The sequence below is a fragment of the Leptosomus discolor genome, chromosome 2 (genome assembly GCF_034619465.1).
Source record: "Leptosomus discolor isolate bLepDis1 chromosome 2, bLepDis1.hap2, whole genome shotgun sequence".
Taxonomy (NCBI): Eukaryota; Metazoa; Chordata; class Aves; order Leptosomiformes; family Leptosomidae; genus Leptosomus; species Leptosomus discolor.
The window spans coordinates 111,821,126-111,841,695 of NC_141392.1; the positions used below are offsets into that span (position 1 = coordinate 111,821,126).

The 20,570-nt window shown below is 37.1% G+C and overlaps 1 protein-coding gene across 2 annotated transcripts in view; it reads left to right on the plus strand.

Moving 5' to 3' along the window:
• The first annotated feature begins 771 nt into the window (after positions 1 to 771).
• Positions 772 to 20,570, plus strand: part of GREB1 (growth regulating estrogen receptor binding 1) — a 60,332-nt gene continuing 40,533 nt past the window's right edge. For both annotated transcript variants that reach the window (XM_086461585.1, XM_086461586.1), the window contains exons 1-9: positions 772 to 928; positions 6,918 to 7,040; positions 7,802 to 7,978; positions 14,563 to 14,745; positions 15,057 to 15,200; positions 16,504 to 16,629; positions 18,530 to 18,652; positions 19,532 to 19,669; positions 19,841 to 20,026. In XM_086461585.1, the coding sequence (XP_086317711.1) occupies positions 772 to 928; positions 6,918 to 7,040; positions 7,802 to 7,978; positions 14,563 to 14,745; positions 15,057 to 15,200; positions 16,504 to 16,629; positions 18,530 to 18,652; positions 19,532 to 19,669; positions 19,841 to 20,026 (1,357 nt within the window). The remainder of the gene's footprint in view (positions 929 to 6,917; positions 7,041 to 7,801; positions 7,979 to 14,562; positions 14,746 to 15,056; positions 15,201 to 16,503; positions 16,630 to 18,529; positions 18,653 to 19,531; positions 19,670 to 19,840; positions 20,027 to 20,570) is intronic.

The window sequence follows — 20,570 nt, forward strand, 5'->3', positions numbered from 1 at the left end:
CTGCAGAAAGCAGGCGGCTGTTAAGTACGTGGGATATTCAGCTGGAATAGACTGACTCCTCAATGACAGAATGAGCAAATTATGCGGTTTCACTAACAATAAAGTCCTAATAATTACATGCAAAATCAAATAGATAATCAATGATGTCTTATTCTAAGAAATAAAATAAAATGCATGTTTATAGAGAAAAATGCTGCTTAAGGTGAGAAGGAAAAGGCATTATATTTCACAATAGCTGAGTTATAGAAATGCTACCTCTAAAAGATATGTTGAACTCCTTTAGCCATGAGTTTTCAGCTATGATGGGCCATGCAAAGATAAATACACAAAACTTTGCTATTCTTCAGATCCTTTAACATTTATTCTGTTCAAATCATGTAAAACAGAAAGGCTGTTTAACAGATGAGATGATTGCTGACTGCTGAAAATGCATCTCCTCAATTGCTATATAAACCAAGGAATTACAGGGATTAGATTTCTAGCCACATCTTCAAGAAGGTGTCAAAGCTTGCTGCCTTTATGCTGAATTACAGAAAGCTGTTACTTTAGATAACTTCCTGTAATTTACCAGCAGGATCTGCTCAGTGACTGCTGCAGTCAATGTTCTTTTCCTTTGCCTTTCTTTGTGGACAATGAAGCTTCTCTCTTTCATGAGAAATGTCGTAGTCTGACAGCAACATGCAGTGATCGAGTTCTGAGCACTAAAATTGAAATATCTTTTTTTTTTTCTTTTCTTCTTGTACTTTTTTTTTTTTTTTTTTTTTTGAGAAGATGGGAAATTCTTACGCTGGTCAGCTCAAGACAACACGATTTGAAGAAGTGTTGCATAATTCTATTGAGGCCTCTCTCCGCTCAAACAACTTAGTTCCCAGACCAATCTTTTCTCAGTTGTATTTGGAAGCTGAACAGCAACTGTCATCACTGGAAGGTAGGAAAAAGTGGGATTTATATTTCTGCTCAAAGACAATTCTGTTGTTTGCTCTCCCAAGGCTCAGCACACACATTTTAAATCAGAATAAAACAGAAGTATTTAAAGTTTTTCTTTGGATTTTTTTATGATCTACAAATATACACATATGTATGTATTGGAATTGGATTAAAAATACAAACTGCATTGTCTTTTATTTTGACAAAATTAAGCCACTCGCTTGCTCAGATTTATCGATATACATGAATTGAAGTACTAGGAATTGTTCCATTAAACATGTGGAGGAATCTTTGGAGATTTGGAATGTAAATCTGTTATCCCGTTATTTTTCATAAACTGCTGAAAGTTATGCAGTAAATGATGGTAAACACATGATAGATTTATAAAAGATATGCACCAAGACTGATTTTCATTGTGAATAAATACAGCAGAAATATTTTTAGCTTTTAAGAAGGTTTATAATCACTTTGGGCATGGTATTTTTAGTTATTCTGTGGTTGCAAAGGTGAAAATTTAGGATGTGTTCTCTCGTAAACCCTGCACAAGTTGGTATTTAACACATGGGATTTCTCACTGAGTTTTGGTGTGTGTTTAGAGAAGCCTGCTTTCTGAGTTCCATTTGCTCAGTCTTTTTTTTTTTTTTCCTTGGAAGTAGTATAATTTAAAGGAACTGTATAGATCTGATAAGCAAACTCATGGTACAATTTGGTGTGTTGTTATGTGTAGTAGTCTCATGATTTACAGTAAGTTTACTGCTGTGTGCAGAACACTGGCATGTTGGTGCAAGGTAATGTTTCATGAATTTCTTATTTAGCCATTTCTGTCATCAGGGTGGTGTTTCATTTCTTTTGACCATGTCTACTTCCCCTGTCATGCTTTGTTAAAGATAGCTTAGATATATATGTAATGAAAAATGCATAATGGCTAACAATCCACAGTAACAAGAAAGGATCAGCCCAAGAAGTAGTATTAGATAAAAGTATTTTGCACAGATTAAACTCTGTACTATTGTCTGACGGTAACAGCTGAGAAAACATTTCTTGAAAAAGTAAATCTGTTCAGAGCTCAAACATCATTAATCATATCTTCTTTTTAAAAAAAATTAATATAGGACATAATTATGAATATATGTTCATTGTTTAAATATATATGCTGCTTATTCCCTACACAAAGCAAACCTTCTATCAAACACTTCTATGAGAATTTCATAAAAGGATTTCCATGACAACCAACTGTGATGTCACAATATGGATTATGACATCAGTTGGGAAAGATGCTACAGGAGCAGATGCACTGTTCAGGAACAAAAGTGAGATTTCATACTTCTGTAACTTCTTTCTTTCAAGGCTTTCAAAGAAATTTCCAAACCTTGGGCTGATTCTGTTTTCTTTGCAGATAATAGAAAGAGGATTGAACTGTAATTAATTAAAAGTCTCACAACAGCCTGGCAGAGAACATTCCTCTCACGAAAGTTTCAGACAAGGGGAGCTCTGAAGCAACCTGTAATAGTTTTTCCTAGATTGTTCCTCAGGTGGGAGAGGTCTTCAAGCTGGTTTTGAGTACTCCGGCCTCATCATAAATTGAAATTCCACTTCTAGCTACGTGCATCCCTGTGCTCTGAGGGCCAGGAGGCATCTAAAACAGAGAGCTATCCTTGGGGTCTTGTATAAGCCCCTGTCCTCCCCTCTCATCATTGTCTTTCCTTGGCGACAGCTTTCTGACATGGTGATGTACTCAGACTATCCTTGGTCATAGCTGCCTGTCAGTCCTCAATACAGTGAGTGTTTTCCTGTGGTGAAGCAGACATGATATAAATAATTTAGACAAGGTAGTGCAGTTGGGGCAACGCAACCCAAGTGTTTTGGCTTTCCATTTTGTGGACTGGTAACACGTTATAGATGTTCCGAGTAGCATTTGGCAACAAAACCAGCCACTGGTAAACAAAGCTGATGTTGCACACTTTTGTTTCTGATGACATTACAATATCAAAATTGCTAGAGAGCCTGACAATTGAACACACAGTCAGTTTAAGAAAAAAAAATTGGATTTTTTTTTTTAAGCTTTATTAATCACTTCTTGCAACTTGTCATTATTTTTAAGTTTGATTTTTGTTTAAAAAACATTTTTCTTTCTCCTTTTGATACATAGATGTCCATGTAAACCAGAAAAAAGTACCTAGCCACTAAGACCAGCTTAATATCATTACATAGCTGTCATGATAATTTATGCTTAAAAATAATTTATTTGCGCGAAAGAGACTGCAGCGTGCCTAGAGACAATTTAAATGAACATGCTGGTCTCTTTTTCCCTAGATATTACATTTTTTGCAAGCAACTTGCAAACAGTTATTTTCTAGTGGGTATGATTTTCCAGTCTACACATTCAGATTTGAAAAAACACATACATAGTATAAACGTATGCTCTTATAGTCATTTATACAATTACATTTGCCTATAAAATTATTTGTAGCTATGTAAATTAAAAGTACCATGTTCACCTAAGTTGGTTTAGGATCTTTTAGGTTGGAAAAGACCTTTAAGATCACAGAGTCCAACCATTAACGTAACACTGCCAAGTCCACCACTAAACCACATCCCTAAGCACCACATCTACAAGTCTTTTGAACAACTCCAGGGATGGTGACCCCACCACAACCCTGGGCAGCCTGTTCCAGTGCTTGCTTCTTCGGTGAAGAAATTCTTCCTAATGTCCAATCTAAACCTCCCCTGGCGCAACTTGAGGCCATTTCCTCTCGTCCTGTCACTTGTTACCTGGGAGAAGAGACCGACCCCCACCTCACTACAACCTCCTTTCAGGTAGTTGTAGAGAGTGATAAGGCCTCCCCTCAGCCTCCTCTTCTCCAGGTTAAACAACCCCAGTTCCATCAGCTGCTCCTCATAAAACCTGTTCTCCAGACCCTTCACCAGCTTCGTTGCCCTTCTCTGGACACGCTCCAGCACCTCAGTGACTTTCTTGCAGGGAGGGGTCCAGAACTGCACACAGTATTCAAGGTGCGGCCTCACCAGTGCTGAGTACAGGGGGACAATCACTTCCCTAGTCTTCCTGGCCACACTATTTCCCACCAAGAAAAAATTATGTGTATATTGAAATATTCGCAAAACTTATATTTAAATTATACCTTAAGGAGAGAAGAATTTTCCATGTGCTGTGTCTTAATCACAACTGTGTAAGCGTAAAAGTCTAATAAATCTTTTGTGAGAACTGAAAATAATTCCTTAAAGGAAACAATGGTGCTTATGGTATCTATGAATAAATTTAAATTCAAGAAAATACGGACAAAATCTTCACAGTATATCTATTGGTTTGATGGAGCTACATCAATGTATGTCAGCTGACTGCCTAGTTCTGTGAGCACAATGTAAGAACTGTGGTTGTGAGTCCACTTTTACCATCATCGTGTCTCTGGTTTTGAATGCTTGGTTGTGTTGGTTTGGGATTGTTTAAGACAACAAGATGTGGAACAGGCACATGCAAACAGAGAGTCTTTGAAGTGGCCCTGCTTTGAAAGTAAAATGGAAGAAGAAACTGTAGATCTTTTTTAAAACAAGCAGCAGAAACCCTAATGATGGTCTTTACAGGTGACAGCAGCTCATTCTTGTGTGTTACAGGTACATATTTGCTCTTGTAGTCTTTTCATTTTTGACTTGAAAGTGCTGTACCTCTCCTATTTGTTAGTCTCCATGTCCATTTCTTGTCTCTGTCTTTTAATTTATTTTTTTTAACAGTTTACCACTGCTCAAAGGGGGAAATCCCACATCCTGCTCACCCCACTCCTCCTAGACGTACATTCTTATTTGCTTCTGTTTCATTAATTTTGGCATTTTTTTGATCTTCCACTGAGATAATTTAATACATCAACACTGTAAAAAAAAACTAGTTGTTGTTGTTTGCTGAGTTAGTTTCCTGCTGGGTTAGCAAGCTGGGAATGGCTCAGCACAGGCTCCAGTAAGTGTCAGAGCTGGCACAAAAAGGAAGGAAGGAACTTCATGGCTGGGAGTGTGGGGAAAGAGAGGAAAGCCAGACTCACTCCTTTTGCATTGCATTTGGATGTTAGTCAAGGTTAAGTCGTAACACATACCTTACCCCTGACTTAAATAGCAAAGATGGAGAGCTTCGCTTTTCCCTTTGTTCACTGTCAGCGTTTTTGTCTTTAGACTACACCCTTAAAACAGTCATGTTTAATGTTCTGTCCTTATCTGTGTTTACCAGGACTGAAGCTTGATGTTTAGATACTTAGAAGTAAACATACCCTTCAAATTCTCATCTAGATTGGGGTGTAAGTCCTAATAACCTTTAGAAACAAATCTTCAAACTCCAGATTTACTTTCTTCAGCTTCCTCCCCGATTCTTATTTATCCTGTAGTATTTGTTTAGCTGATTCCACAACAATTAGTCAATTAAAAAAAAAAAAAAAAAAAAAGGTATATTTTCAGGAGGATCATAGGGAAAAAAAAAAATCCTTGATGAACATCCTACGGGTACCTGATCCAAAGTCAGTTGAAGCAAAGAGAGTATCTCCAGTTGATACTGAGCATCGGAGGATGACTGCAGTGTGCTTCATTGTTTTTCTGTTTCAAGACTAAAAGCTGAATCAGCAGAATAATGTAGGAGCCTAAGTGCTATTTTGTGAACGGCTATTCGGCTTCTTGCTGATCCTCAAGTACCTGCAGCCCTTCACCACCCAACTTTGCCAGTGAAAACTCGTTGTGTTTGCTGCAGGCACCTCCCTACAGAAGCCAAGAAGCTAGAAGCCTAAGATGTAAACCCCACTGGGTTCACTTAGTCCTTGTGCCCTATCTCTGTCATGTGTAAGGCTGGATCTTGTCTGAAATTTTCCTTAGTCCTGTCCGTAGAAGTGTTCTCCCCATTTACCATTTAGCTCTGCTTGCCAGCTTTGTCCCATTTGCCATGGGTGTGTCTGAGCCGTAAGAGAGGATAGAGTCATTGTTCAGTATGATTTGCTGGAGCTGTTGCATTATGCATGAAAAAATTACTGTCCTATGAGAGGAGAGAAGGAAAGAAGCAGTCTCCACCAATAATATGCAGGTGAATACTCTTAACAAGCAAGCTATCAGGTAAAGATGCTGATTTAGGTAGCCTGTGCACCAGGAAAGTGGTTTACAGCAGAGAATCTGAAGCAGAAACACATAAAGTCCTCTAAAAAATGAAGCCTACAGTATGTTCTTCTCTCCAGCATTCAGTATTGCCTCCTAGACTAGCACAGTCCATACATAGGCTGCTGTGAATTGTCTTCCTCGACATCTGCCTTTCCTTGACATTGTACCGCGAGTGGCAGTGCTTTATGCAGAGCTCTGGATTCTGGTAGGAGACAGACGGCCTGAGAATTAGGTGTTCTTATCGTGACATCATCTGTGGTGAACTTAGTTTCAAGCAGGAACTGTTTCTTCAGTTTCCTGTACAACATCAAGGACATGGTCAATACCTAATTAATAAAATCTGTACTTGGCCTGTAGCCAGGGCATTCTAAAGTGCTAAGAAGTGATAACTTCGGGTTTATATCGGCTGTTAATATTATAAACAGAGGATACAGTTACACTGTTGTGATCAGCAAGAGTTCAAACACCAGGAGTTAGGCCTATAAAAATTGTGAGGTTAGCTTAAAAATACTGAGATTTAAAAAAATAATAAATTGAGGCTTCTTTTTATTTGTTCTTTGGGGTTTTTTTACTTTCTTAGGTGCAGTTCGGTCACGCTTTTGAAATTTTTTTACACAGGAGCTAAAAGGTTTATTTTTCTCATGAAAGACATTCTATTGTAAGTGTGACTGGAAGTTGAAGCTTTAAGGAAACAACAAATATATTAAGAGTTGGCAACAGTAAAGTCATTGTCAAATGGAGAGAATCCAGTTTGCTCTAATACTTTCTGTAACTGGGTCACCCTGTTCATTCATCGGTTTGTTGCCAGCATTTTCTGTTGTCTAAGTCATTTATGCTATGATAATTTGTAGCAGGCAACAAAGCAGATAATGAGGAAGAAGAAGAAGAGGAGGAGGAAGAAGGCTCAGAATCAAGTAGTCCTCCTGTTTCTTACCAGATGAAGCCTCCCCCAGAAGGATGTTGCACGACTGATGGTAAGAAATGCACTGAACATGATGTCAGAAGGCATTTGCCCTGTTGAAAAGCTTAGGATTGGGGCCATTTCCCCTATAATTCATCAGAATGAGATAATCTGTACGGTATAGAAATCCTAAAAATGTTGGCATTCATTACCTGCGAAAAAAAGCTGGATTGCTCTTGGTTGCTCTTCTATTTGACAGGGTCTTTGCCCGATGTGTCAGATAAGCATTTGTGCTGAAACACCTGGCATGAGCACAGAACTTCTGTTCTCTTAAGCAACGCAACATTTAAAAGGTTGAGTTTGCAGGCATGGTGTCTTCTAAAACGAATGTAGTAGTTCTTATGGCTTTGTCATAGCTCTTTTCTATTTAAAGTGTACCTCATTCAATGTTGCTGTAAAAATGTTCAAAAACCCAGGAACAGCCAGTGAAATTCACCAGCTATTGAGAACTATTATCTCCATTCTTGAATGTCTGATCTAAGTTATGATGATGTTGGTAAATAGTCCCATAAATATGTACGTTGCAAAACATCATCAAGAGAAACGTCACTGTACATTTTCAGATTTTTTTGTTTTGTTTATTGTACTGATAGCATCTGTTTATGGCTGACCAAAAGGCAGGGAAGAAAATTATCTCTTAGTTTGCCCTTGACCTCAGAGGACACAACTTTGTTTTTCATTAAAAATATAGGACGTCCTTTAATGAAAGCAATTGTGAGTATTAAATAAAAAAAAACTTGTCAACTTAAAGTACATTGAATTGATTTTTTCTAGGTTTCTGCCAAGCTGGTAAAGATTTGAGACTGGTTTCTATTTCCAATGAACATATTGAGGTACCATCAGGGTTTTTACTTGTTGGTGCAAAGTCACCAAATTTACCAGATCACCTTTTAGTGTGTGCTGTGGATAAAAGATTCCTGCCAGATGACAATGGGCGCAATGCCCTGTTGGGTAAGTGTCTGTGATTGCAGTAAGTGGATTCTTCTGTGGGCTACAATTAATAGCTAATCTTTTTTTGCAGAGTGAGTTCAGCAGATCTTATTTCCATTCCATGTCTGCAGTAATGCTCACTGGTGATGCACAAGAAGATAACAACTCAAAGCTGGCTATGTTTGCTTTGGAACGATACAGAATTCATTAGAAATGCTTCATCACCTTCTGTCCATTAGTCCAAGGCTAAAGTTGTTGTCCAATCTGTTTATGTCCTAGTTGCTGGAACTGCACATCTGGCACCTGGACTAGTTGAACTGCAGCCTGTCTCTATTGTAGCTTTCCAAATACTGACATGGACAGACTGTAAGTCTGTCAAGTGGAACTTTCAGGCTATTGTATACATGGAAACAGTTTGATGATAGTTTGGACTACAAAAATGTATGAACTTTTTGATTTATCTCTTTGAGAATAGGGATAATATTGTCCACTGTGTTTAAACTATAGCATGGGTTCTGGATCCTAACCTATGACTTTTTGCTATTATCACAATATAAATAAATAAAAATGATTATAAGTTGAAATTTTCCTCTATGTATAATCAGGTAATGCTATGTGCTTGATTAATACTATTTGTAGGATACTTGTGTTTCTCACTTTTCATCTATTTAGAAGTCTAACTGCTGACATAAAACTAGGTGTTTCTATCTATTTTTATTATAGCCTTTCTGGCAGCCATTAACTTTATCCAAATCAACCCAAATAGGGAAGTTCTGCAATCATGTGAATGAATTAACTGTATATTAATGTTATTAAAACAGAACAGTTTTTATATTGGGAAAAGTGATATATAATCTGAGGGAGAACTCCTTTTTCAATCAGGTGGTCTCAGGTTCTTGTGTATTATTTTCTTAATTAACTAAGTTAGTTAGTAAACTAAACTTGGTTAGTTAACTAAAAAGTTCTGCATCATATATATGTGTACCAGTCCAAGCTTTAAATAACAAAAAAAGGAAACACTTTTTGTGTCTTTTAACAGTTTTCTTTCACAAACACTGAGGGATATGACGTGAACCCAGTTGGTATCTCAGTCTGAGCAACTCTGTGAAGGTGCATAATGTAATTCTACGTACAGTAATTTCTTTCCTCGCATGATCTTGCAGAGTTGGATTTGTCACAGTACATTCGACCAGTGACTGTAAAAGAATTAAGAGGGTTGTAAATCACCCATGTGTTGTCATTTTAAAGATAAAGACAGGAATGTTGTACCACTCAAGTCATTCAGTGCTAGCACTATTAACAGCTTAAGCTCCTTAGGCTGTTAGCAGAGAGGAAGTAGTGTATTTGTTAATTGCATGCTAAACAAGAACAGAAAAAGGCAACAGGAACATAACCAGGAGGTTTTTATGCTACTTGCATCCTTGGCTTGCTTACTTAATACATTTTAGTTTCCTGAAACCATTTAAATGCTTATTTTTGGCTGTTGTTATACACCTAAACACCAGCGTTTCTGTGATTCTATGAATCACATTCTTTTGCAAAGAATTTTAGTAATTCTGTAGGATGACTTTTGTGTATTCTATAACAAGCTTAAATATGAAAGATTTCCAATACTTTAAGATCCAAAGTCTTCATCTAGCAGCTGGAAATAAAATTATATTCCTGGTCCCTAATCTAATGAGAAGACAATATATCTTATTGACATGAGGGTAGCATAGTATTCGTACAGTAGATCATACTGTAGATAGGAAAGATTGATCCTGGTTTGCATACTCTGATGCAAGTCAAATCAGGGTGAGTAGACATGAATAGTCTCACAGTTTCAGACACATAGTGAGATAAAAGACAGGACTATTCTTGCTTTAAATTCTCTGTCTATTAGTGTAACACTGTCACCTCTGTCTTGTGATAGATTTAAGATGAAAACATTTAATATGAAGAAAGGAAGCTCTTTGTATTGCTTTGCTTTAAAAGACATGATAGAAGGCTTATTTTTGGTATTCTGAGTTTAGGCTGTTCTCCTTCAAACATTTTGGCCTTTTGAAACAACACAGAAAGTGATCCCTTCAAGCCTTTCTAAGTTTAGAGGGAAATTGAATTGGATTCATTCTGAATTGAGATAAGCTGTCATCATGAGTCAGAGTATATCCCACACTTCTGGTAAGGATTATTGGTGATACAGGCGCATCACTTGTAACCCTTCAATCCTATTGCTTTTCCTTAATTTCATGGTTTTTCTCCTAATATACTGTGCTTATTACTCAGAACTGTAGATTTTTTTCCAAAACAATTTATTGGAAGGGAAAAGACACTAATGAATTACCTGATAGTTTCCTGATTTCTCATGGTCTGCCTGCATATGTTCATGAAGATGCCTGTGGAGTGTACAAAAATTCCAGAAGAAAACAGGAAATGTCTCTGTAGTTTCTGGGCCAGTTTTTGACTTATGGTCTTGTTCCCATTAGGGGCTGTTGATGTGCCTCTGGGGCATGTACCAATTTATTGATTATGCTAATAAGTTGTCCCACCATCAAGGCATATGTGCTTGTGATTTGAAAGTCATTTCTGTTGGAGGTTGGTTTGTTTCTTTGTTTTTACTATTGATGTATTATTCCATAAAAAAATTTCCCGTTTTCTAGAAAAGATTATATTTTTGGCAAGCAAAAAGTTCTCATGTCTGAGCACGTACCTCAACTGATTCTGTTAATCGAGTCAGATCACAGGCTAACTACTCTGCAAACTAGATTCAGCTTTTTGCCTTTAGGAAGCTGTTTCTTGGTTTTTATGTGACCTAAAGGCATGCTTAGATGGAGGAAGCACTTCTGTGATAGTGTGATGTTTGTTGTTTCCTAATAAAAGCAGCTAACGTGTACAGCTCCCAAAGTTTTTTTCTCTTTTGGGTTTTTTTCTCCAGTTCTCACTCTTAAGGAGAGTCTCTCATGATAAACAAAGCAGCTATTCACCCACCATTTTCCTTCCCAAAAGACCAAACAGCTGCCCACTTTCCTAGCAGGGAATAAGAAATCCTTTTTTTTTTTTTTTTCAGTGGATCCCTGTGGTCACAATGACAGAGGAAAAGATTAGTTTGCTTGCATTGTAAGCTGTGTGTAAGATGAAAACGTTGTAGTATAAACCACTGTGGCTGCTTCTGTTAAAATGTGCAGTGTTCCATTGGGCTTTTGTAATAGTAGTGAGTTTCTGTACAATGGAGCTCTCCAGCCTGACCATCTTAATTTCAGTTATATTTTAAATTTAGGACTTCGGTCTTCAAAGGGAGTGGTACTGAGTAGGTGGGAAAAATGTGGAGCATTGTCAATGTTTGTGTGATTTTTCTTGTGAGTAGAACTAAAAAGAAGAAATACTTGTGCTGAAAAGTTGAAAATATAACCATTCTTTGTTTAAGCAAGCTGCCAACTTTCCTCAGAAATATTAACATCAGCTAAAAACCCGTTATTCATTTAAACGAGAAACAGGAAGAAAATTATCTGCCAATTTATGAAAGATTAGATTATGAAATATTAGATGGATATCTTTCTATCCTGAAGTCCTGTCTTTATCCTTAGCACAAACTCACTGTTGATCCAAAGGAACCATTTCCCCAGTGAGAAGGTAGGTCAGGTTTCATACCCTTTTAGTCCAAGGTCCTTCTTCTGAGCACAAGGTCCCTACTGTGGAAGAGCTTTTTAAATTACAGGCAATTGATCATTGTGATGTGAGCAAATTCAAGCAAATGCATATGATAAAATACCCGATACAATCACCTTCTGATTAAACAATCTTCAGAGGGTAACAGCCTTAAGTCACTACTGAACTGAGTTGGATATGAACTGGTGACCTAAAGGTGAAAGGCTTTTAGCCCCTAAACTCCAGGCATTGATTTCTAATTCTCTTGTGAAATCAATCCCATGACATAGATATATTGAGTCACCTTATGGCTGCCCTGACTTCTTTGACCTTTGTCCTCTCTATAATGTATGGAAGAATATTTAATGCAGCTTGTTTATGAAACAAGCTGTCCCCTCTATCAGCTGCTGCCTCAGGCCGTGACACATGAACAGGGCATTCAGAGGAAGGAGGAGGGTGAAATGTTTGGATTCTCCCATGTTAGTCAATCTGCTACACAAAGTGCTATGAGCAAGGTTGGCAAAGCCCTGCAATGAGTAGTGATTGAACAGCATTTTATTGCATTGAAAGTATAAGATCACGCTGTGTTCTGTCTGTGATGTCAGGGTTGAGCTGTATTAACAAAGCAATGGCTGTCATCAAAGGGAGCGTCGGTTAGAATGAATGGGATGAAAAAGTCTTGGCAGGAGCTTGCAAGAAAGGACCCTTAGTCTGACTCAGAGGAGCTGGGGAAGCTTGAGGTGAAAGATGATAGTTTGACTTAAAAGGAAAATTTAAAAATAAACTTGTAAAATGTTCTCCAAGAACTTTTCAAAACAAGTGGACAACTCAGATCTCTTTCATCCTTACTAGGCCTCAGCTGTACGCTATATGTGGTATAAACTGATTTTCCATTAGACTTCACAGAGCTAAAAATAGGTGATTAGAGCAAAAGGTTATTTCAGGTAAATCTGGTATGGGCAGATGATTATTTCCAAAAGTTACCAATAATAACTGATCTAAAGTCCACATGAAGAGATTTATGTCCACTGTCCAACTTGTGTTGAACAACTATTTCTACCTGTGGCTTTGGCAACTTGCTGGAAACTCCCAGCAAAATGATAAAACATAAAAAATGTGCAAGTTCTTCTATTTTACTTTTGGAAATGCTCCCTCCATGCTTGTATTTGAAAACACGTAAGGACTTGTAAGTGGCAGCCAGGCAAAAATTGCAGTGGTGTCGGTCATACTCTGTATGCTGCCAAACGTATGTGAAGTTTTCATTTACTACCAGGCGCATTTTTCATTATTTCTTAATCTGCATAGAATGCATGCAAACTCTACAGCTTTTGCCACATCCGTTCTAATTTTGTTTCCTTTTGTTGTTGCTTTTATTGCAGCTACTGAAGGCTCTGTGATGTTAGACAGATGCTTTTGTGCTGACTGATATAACACAGAGGATTCTGCAGAGTCATGACTCGTCCTGATTTTATGAGTCATAATGACCTTTATCATCCTACCGACCAGGATCAGAGAGATAATAGGCAGCTTTCAATAGTTGTTAGCCACTTGTTCCCATGGCTACCAGACCAATTTCCAGACGAACTTAGGTTTTTAATAAATTCTTCTGAGCCATTTGAAAACTAATGAAAGTGCTCAGGTTGTAAACTAAGCAACAGGTGTTTACAAAGCACTATATTTCAGTGCTTGTATTTTATAGAAGGAAAAAGGTATTGACTATTAATCTGAAAACTTGTTTGAGATATGTGATTGAAATAATAATTTTCATAAATGGCTCTTAATTTTGTCTACCGTATTATTTATCCTTTAGTCCAGTTATTTATTTCCAATGTTATTGTCCATATTTTATGTGAAATATATTTCCTTTATTTTTGCCATCTTCCAATTCACTGAAAGCACACCCTTTCCATTTCAATTCCTATGATGACACACAAAAACATTCATTAGATATGATTAAAATAAAACTTCATGCTTCAGGTCATGTGTAGGGAACAGAGAGACAATTTCCATGGGCAAGTTTATCTTCTAATTGCACACGACAGGATTTCTTTGTAGATAATATTTTCAGACAATTGCATTGGTCCGATGCAAGATGAAGATCTCCTAGGAAATACTTTATAAAATGGACAAAAAGAGTTATTTAAGAATCGAAAGGCAGAGAGTCAGCTGTGCAAGGAATGCCCTTTATTTATTATGATAATGACATCACCATCATGAGCCCCTCTGTCAAACTGTGTATCTCAAAATGAGAGGAAATGGCAGTATCCCTGGAAATGCCCCATCAAGCCTGAGTACAATAAGCTTCTTTACGTGCTAGGGCTATGTCTCTGTCCTGTCTGTAAACTGCAGACACTTTGTTTTCACAATCATAAATAGTTTGAACTGCTGTGAAGTGCTAACACAGTCCAGCCATAACTTGAGAAAGGTCCTTTAAATTAATAGCCCAGGAAGGCTTTAGTATCTTTTCTTCTCTAAGAACGCATCTGTAGTAGGAACTTGGTACTTAAATATACTTAGATCTAATTAAATATAACAGAGTAAATATCCTTAATTTCTTGAGACTTAATTGTGTGTTTAATTTCAATGAAAGCTGAAACAGAAGCAAAGCATGTACTTTCTTTGGTGTTGAATAGGTCTGGGGTTAAGCATATGATTCAGTACTCTTCAGTCAGAAACTTCTTGGTTTAATGTTTCACAGGTAGGTAATAAATAGGAATTGTGATGTTTTTCTGCTGGGAGAAAATGAAAAATACAGCCTGTTTTAGTTGTTCTGTAAACGTGGGGCTCTGTTTTTGCAATCTGGTAGCCAAAGTGCAATACAGTCAATTCAATGATTAGCTCGGAGGAAAATGTTAATAAAAAGTTCACTCTGTGAAAAAAAAAAATAAATACAGCTTTTCTCCAGGAAAGAGTCATGTTTAGATGTTATTAACAGTGACCCACCTATCTCATTGGATTATATGTATTGTTTATTTTATCAGGCTTCTCTGGCAATTGTGTTGGCTGTGGCAAGAAGGGTTTCTGCTACTTTACAGAATTCTCAAATCACATTAATCTTAAACTGACCACTCAGCCCAAGAAACAGAAACACTTAAAGTATTATCTGGTCAGGAATGCACAGGGAGCTCTGACCAAAGGATCTGTAATCTGCTGGAAAGGGGCAGGTAAGATAATGAAGCTGTCTTCCTCGAGCTCTGGTTTTCATCATCCAAGCTTAGCTATCACAGGGACTGGCGTCTGTGTAAAACCTAAGACAGATCAGTTGAAAGAGACTCTTTAAAGCTAGGTGATTACTAGAGCAGCTGTAAAAAGTAATTGACTGACCTAATATGAGGGCGTGTCTGAAGACATTGGTTCCTCCTTTCCAAGTGTTGTAGCCTCTAAGTAATTCACATATGAAATTATCAAATTAAACATGCAGAGAGAAAGCAAATGCCGCTGTTGTCAGGGGATAAGAAGTTTCTTTTTTGTTAAGAGTTCAGAGGCCGGCAGTCTTCATCCAGCACCTGCTCAAGCACACTGTTCCAACTGCCAGAAAGCTCGAGCCTCTCAGGAAGCACCTCAAGTGAGCACCTTCCAGCAGCAAACCCAAGTGCTCCAGCTGGGACTCAGCAAACAGGTACCGCTTAGAAGGAAAACACACTGGGTTTCCACCTACTCTCACTCTTCTGTGCATGTGTATTTGTGTGTACTTATGTGAATGGAGAGACAAACAAATAAGCACACTACCACATAAAATAAGTCAAGTTGAATAGATTTAGAGAGATATTACAACTAAAGAGAGCAATCATACTTTGAAGGCTTCTCGCTGTCCATTTTCCCCCTCAGGTTTATGTATAAAAGGTTAGCAAATAATAAAATAGGTGTTCTGCAGCTTGCTCACAGCTAAGGCAAACCAAAATTTTTTAAAAGGCATTATTTCTCAAGTTGCTCAGAATAGGTATTACATTCCTCCAGCTGTTGCTTGTCTGATCACAGATGACAAATGTTACAGGAACCAGCGTCATCTCAGCTTTTTCTTCTGAGCCAATCTTGTGTTATGACCAGAATCCTCTTGACTGCAGGCATTATATGGGCATCAGCTTAAAAGCTTCTTTATTCCTCTGCTGAGAGAAGTGGCTTTAATATTAAAAAACATACTACAGATCAGTATCTCTAACTTTTTTTGTATTAAAAATTCTTTCTGCAACATTTACTTTTCCATTAGCTTGACATATACGAAAGGTGATGGATGATACAGGCTGGAGTGATCTCTCTGAGCTTCCTTGTAACGAAAACAGCTCTTTAGTGTCTTGTGACTGTTACGGAGATTTGCTCAGGAGAACTGAGGCACATCTGTTAGTGGTTATATTTTCTCTGTGAGACAGAAACCTGTTAAACAGTTGTGATCTGGAATACTGGTACCCCTCCAGAACAAATCCTTAGTATCTTTGTAATAGCAGATTGCCATTTGTTTTGTCAGAGGTTACACATACAAAAGAGCTACATTAATTACAAGCATATTAAACTAAAGACAACCTCTCTTTTTAAAGCAGCATAGTTAAAAAGAAGCTTGGAAAGATGTCAAACTGGAATGGATGCTTAGGAGATTTTTAGTAAATTTTGAACAACCTCGCTTACTCTTTTAGCTGGTTCTCGAGTAAAGTTCATTTAAGAGGTAGGGTCCACCTGCAAAGAAGCTAAAGGATCTGGCATAGGTATTTAACTGCAGAACCAATTTTACCCAGGCACTTAACTGGGAGTCAGGCAGCAATAATCTGGTATGAGGTCAGAAGTGGGTTTGTTTCATTCAGCATTGCATTCACTCTGAGAAGATCCCGATGGCTCTGTTAAAGTAAATGATCAAGTGATCAGTTTATTATATCAACTGGGGATCTGACCTAGAAATGTTTAATGTAAATACTTTGTTTTTTTCTTGCCAGGTGCAGCCATAGATCACATGCCTTCAACAGCAGCATTCAGCTCAGCAGTTTATAATGGCAAGGAATCGCCTAAACAACAGTTGGTGAAAAATAACCTGTCTGCTCTGACAAGACCTTCGGTGTTAGGTATTTGTATGCATTTGTTGTTTAATGATCCTGAACTCTGTATTCTATGGGTATTATAGAAGCATTGAAGAAATTATATGATCATAATTTCCTGTATAAAAAGAAATTACTATTCCCTTCCAAGTTCTTTCTGACTAAAATTCTGTTAATTTTCAGGAAAAAAAAATGTTTATATGTTTTCAAACATAGTTTTGTTTCAGTTCAGATTATTAATCAGAAGATTTTCATTACATTTAGAGTTCGTTCATTTAATAGAAGTACAGACTAGATTCTGAATCCAGGTTCTTGAAGAATGTGTCAGTTAGCATCAATCTCACCAACAGGTTTTGTGAAGGGAATTAAGAAAGATTTATAAGTAATCACTCATAGGATAATTCCTGTGTTGCAGTTCACCTTGGGATTGAGTACGAGACTTTCACAACTGGCTCCTAATTAAAAAAACTGTCCTCACTGCACCATTATTATCATGATTTCTGTTAATTGTTTTCTGTCACAAACTGTATTCTGTATCACTTGCTTGTTTAAGCAAGAAAGTTGGTCTTCGCTATGGCTAGAAACGTTCTATAGCTGTTTTAGAATAAGTCTTCCCAAGTTTCCTTGCTGGCATCACAGCCAAATTCTTTTTCACTATCTATTCAGGTTCTTGATTTCTTTCTTCCATGCAGCAGCATATACTTACCAATTCATTTCAGATGGATGACTTTCACACATCAATATATCTGCAGGAAAGAGCACAGCATTTTCAAATAAAAAATTCTTTGTATTGTTGTAATATCTTGTGACTTTTGTCACACTATTATGCCAGGAAACGAAAGGAGTCCGATTAGCACAGATGGGTAAATACTGCCCTCACGTGGTAAGAGTTTAAAGGACAAAGTCATCTTTGAAAATCTCAACGTGAAATTCTTCTGCAAGTGAACAATGCTATTCTAGATCTAGAAAACGAATTCAGGTTTATTTTTAGTTTTAATATCTTTTGCAAAATTAAACCCCTCTTTTTATATAATATACTTACTCTGTCTTGAATTTTATGCGGGACTAACCATTCTGCCAGGAGATACAGCCCTGCTGGTGTGAAGTAGTGTTACGACCGCTGCATAGTCATCCAGAAATAGAAACAGCCTAATCCTGCAAGATGCTGAGCAATTCCTGGAGGACCGTTGGCTCTCAATAATTATAAATACTTGATGTTAGTGGAAGCTCATAGTTCTGGGAGTTTGCAGGACTGCACAAGAAGATTCCAGAAATTAATGAAAGAAAATTCAAGAAAATAATCATCAGGAGCTCCTAGAAAAACTGTGAGAAAGTTATGTTTTTACAGACTAAGGTGTTGGAGCTACATGTGGATAAGAGGGAAGTGCAGAAGTAATTTACTAGGAGTTAATATGGAACAACATAAAACCAAAGATGGCAACCAGAAAGAAATGGTGAAAATCCTGTAAATGGGAAAATTTCTGAAAAGAATTCATAGATATTAATATTACCCTGAAAACCTTGAGAATTTTATTTTACAATAAGTTATATGAAACAGAGTCATGTGTTCAGATATAAAAGGAGCAAAATGCCTACAATGTTAATGTCAAAATGTTAACACTTGGAAGCATTCTTAGTATGTCTCATTCTTACTACCTTATTCTTAGTACAAACTAAACATTGGTATAAAATAAGTGACGTCTACCTAGATAATTAAGAGTTCTCTGCACCAGAAAGTTCCCAGAAATTTAAGCAGGATATAGCAAAGTAAAATGAAACCTGTTAAAAAGTACTATATTCATGGAGTTGACTCTATCTACCACAGTACTTAATGCACACAATCAGTCTATCAAAACATATTGAATTACCATGCACAAAACCGAATACACTTTTTTCTATACTTTTCTGAAATATTACTGTTATTCAGGCACTCTAACAAATTCAGGGCCTCCAAAAAAGCGCCATAAAGGTTGGTCACCAGAATCTCCATCATCCACTGAAACTTGGAACTTGCAGCTCAACCCGCAGGCTCCAAATAGAATTAAAAATGGTAAGCCATACCCAAGGTAATGATAATGTTTGTTCATTATTCAGAAAGTAATGGGGGAAAAGAAATATTTTAAAGACTTGTGCAGATTTGTATTAGAGTTTTGAAAGGTGTTTGGTACCTACATGCTCATCTACATTTAGGTGCTACATTTCCACTGATTCCTTTTTGAGGCTCTGAGTTTAACTTTCATTAGGATCCAGTCATTGAGTCATCATTAATAAATCTCAACAGCTGCCTGTGTCCTTTAGACACCGCAACATCTTTAGGATATTAAAATTGGTGTTATAGCCCAGGTCAAGGTACCATCCATTGTTTCAATTATTTGTCACTGTGTTCTTGGCATTTGGATTTTATAGTCTATATATAGACTGGAGTGACATGCTGTGAGATAACCCTGCTTTCCCCAAAATGTTTTCTTTTAACGTGCTATTGTTTGAATTAAAATTACCCTGAAGATGTTAGGATTGAGCAAACATTGAATATTAACTTTTTCTTTCTTACTACAGCAAGAAAACATATTTAGAAGCAGTGAAACTGAATATAGCATACAGAACACGCAAATCGTATATGCACTGTTTGTGCATTGATATCACCTAAGTCTCTGTATTATTGCATCCATACCTGGAACTGTTTGTTTATAAACATTTCAAAATCTTTTGATGCATGTGTGATGTTCAAGGTTGCAACAATATGATTAGTCTTCCAGGAAAGTTAGTATAATAGTATGTGTTGTAGTAACAGCTCATGATATGCGTCACGTAACCAATAAAAGTGTTTAATACTGATATCAAATGTGAGTATGAGAAGATGTTGAATAACTTTTCTTTGAGGAAATAATTATTAGTCCTGACTCCAGTAATAATATGTCTAAAATCTTAGATGGAGGAAGCTTATCATCTTTACCACATTCTGCTTTGGTGGGGCCAGCCTCATCTCCAATGGTGGGCTCAGGAGAACCAGTCTCAGTTCCTGACAATTTGCTGAAAATCTGTAAAGCAAAGCCAGTTATTTTTAAAGGTAAACCCCCAACCCCTCAACAAGGCCTTAAATCTTATGTGTAAGAGATGTAAAGATACATCCCACTGCTAAAGCTGTCGATTTTGAAAGGTGTACTATTAAAACTGTTTAATGTATACATGGGAAATTATGAAATTAAAGTGATGTGTACAAACATTATTTATTTTGTAGGTCATGGAAACTTCCCATATCTTTGTGGGAACATTAATGATGTGATAGTGAGTCCTTTGTTGTACACCTGTTACAGAAATTCACAGTCTTTATCTAGAGCATATGAACAATATGGTGCCTCCACAATACAGCCTATTTCAGAGGAAATGCAGCTCTTACTGACTGTCTACTACCTTGTTCAACTAGGTAAGATCATTTTGCCTCCAGATAGACTGCAGTGAATGTATTACATGCCAGCAAATAAGGAAAGGAGTATTACGGTGGGACAATATTAAGTATCAGTCTCAGGACGTGATGTTAAACAATCTCATTTGTGGTAATGAAACAAAACTAAATAATTAGTTCTCGAAGACCAGACAGATTGAAATATAATCATGTAAGCTTCATCTTCTTCTACAACCTGGGGCCTCAGCAACTAAAAATAAAAAAAAGGAAAGGAACTGTAATTCACTGCTCTTGCATACAGTCCGTGGTTTAGAAGTAGTGTTATGCTGAGACAGGCAGCACTAAACCTCTTAAATATTTCTAATTACTGATACTCAGGTTCAGTTAGGGCAGCTTTACGTGACTATCACAAAGGCACTTCAAAATGAAAAATTGGTTCACATCTGCTAAAGGCAATAGAAACCCGAAACATGATCATTTCTAAAAAAGTACATATTTTGGAAAAAAAGTTGTTTTGAACACAACAGTTTTGTTTAGTTGTTTCCTAATACTTTCCTCTTAATAT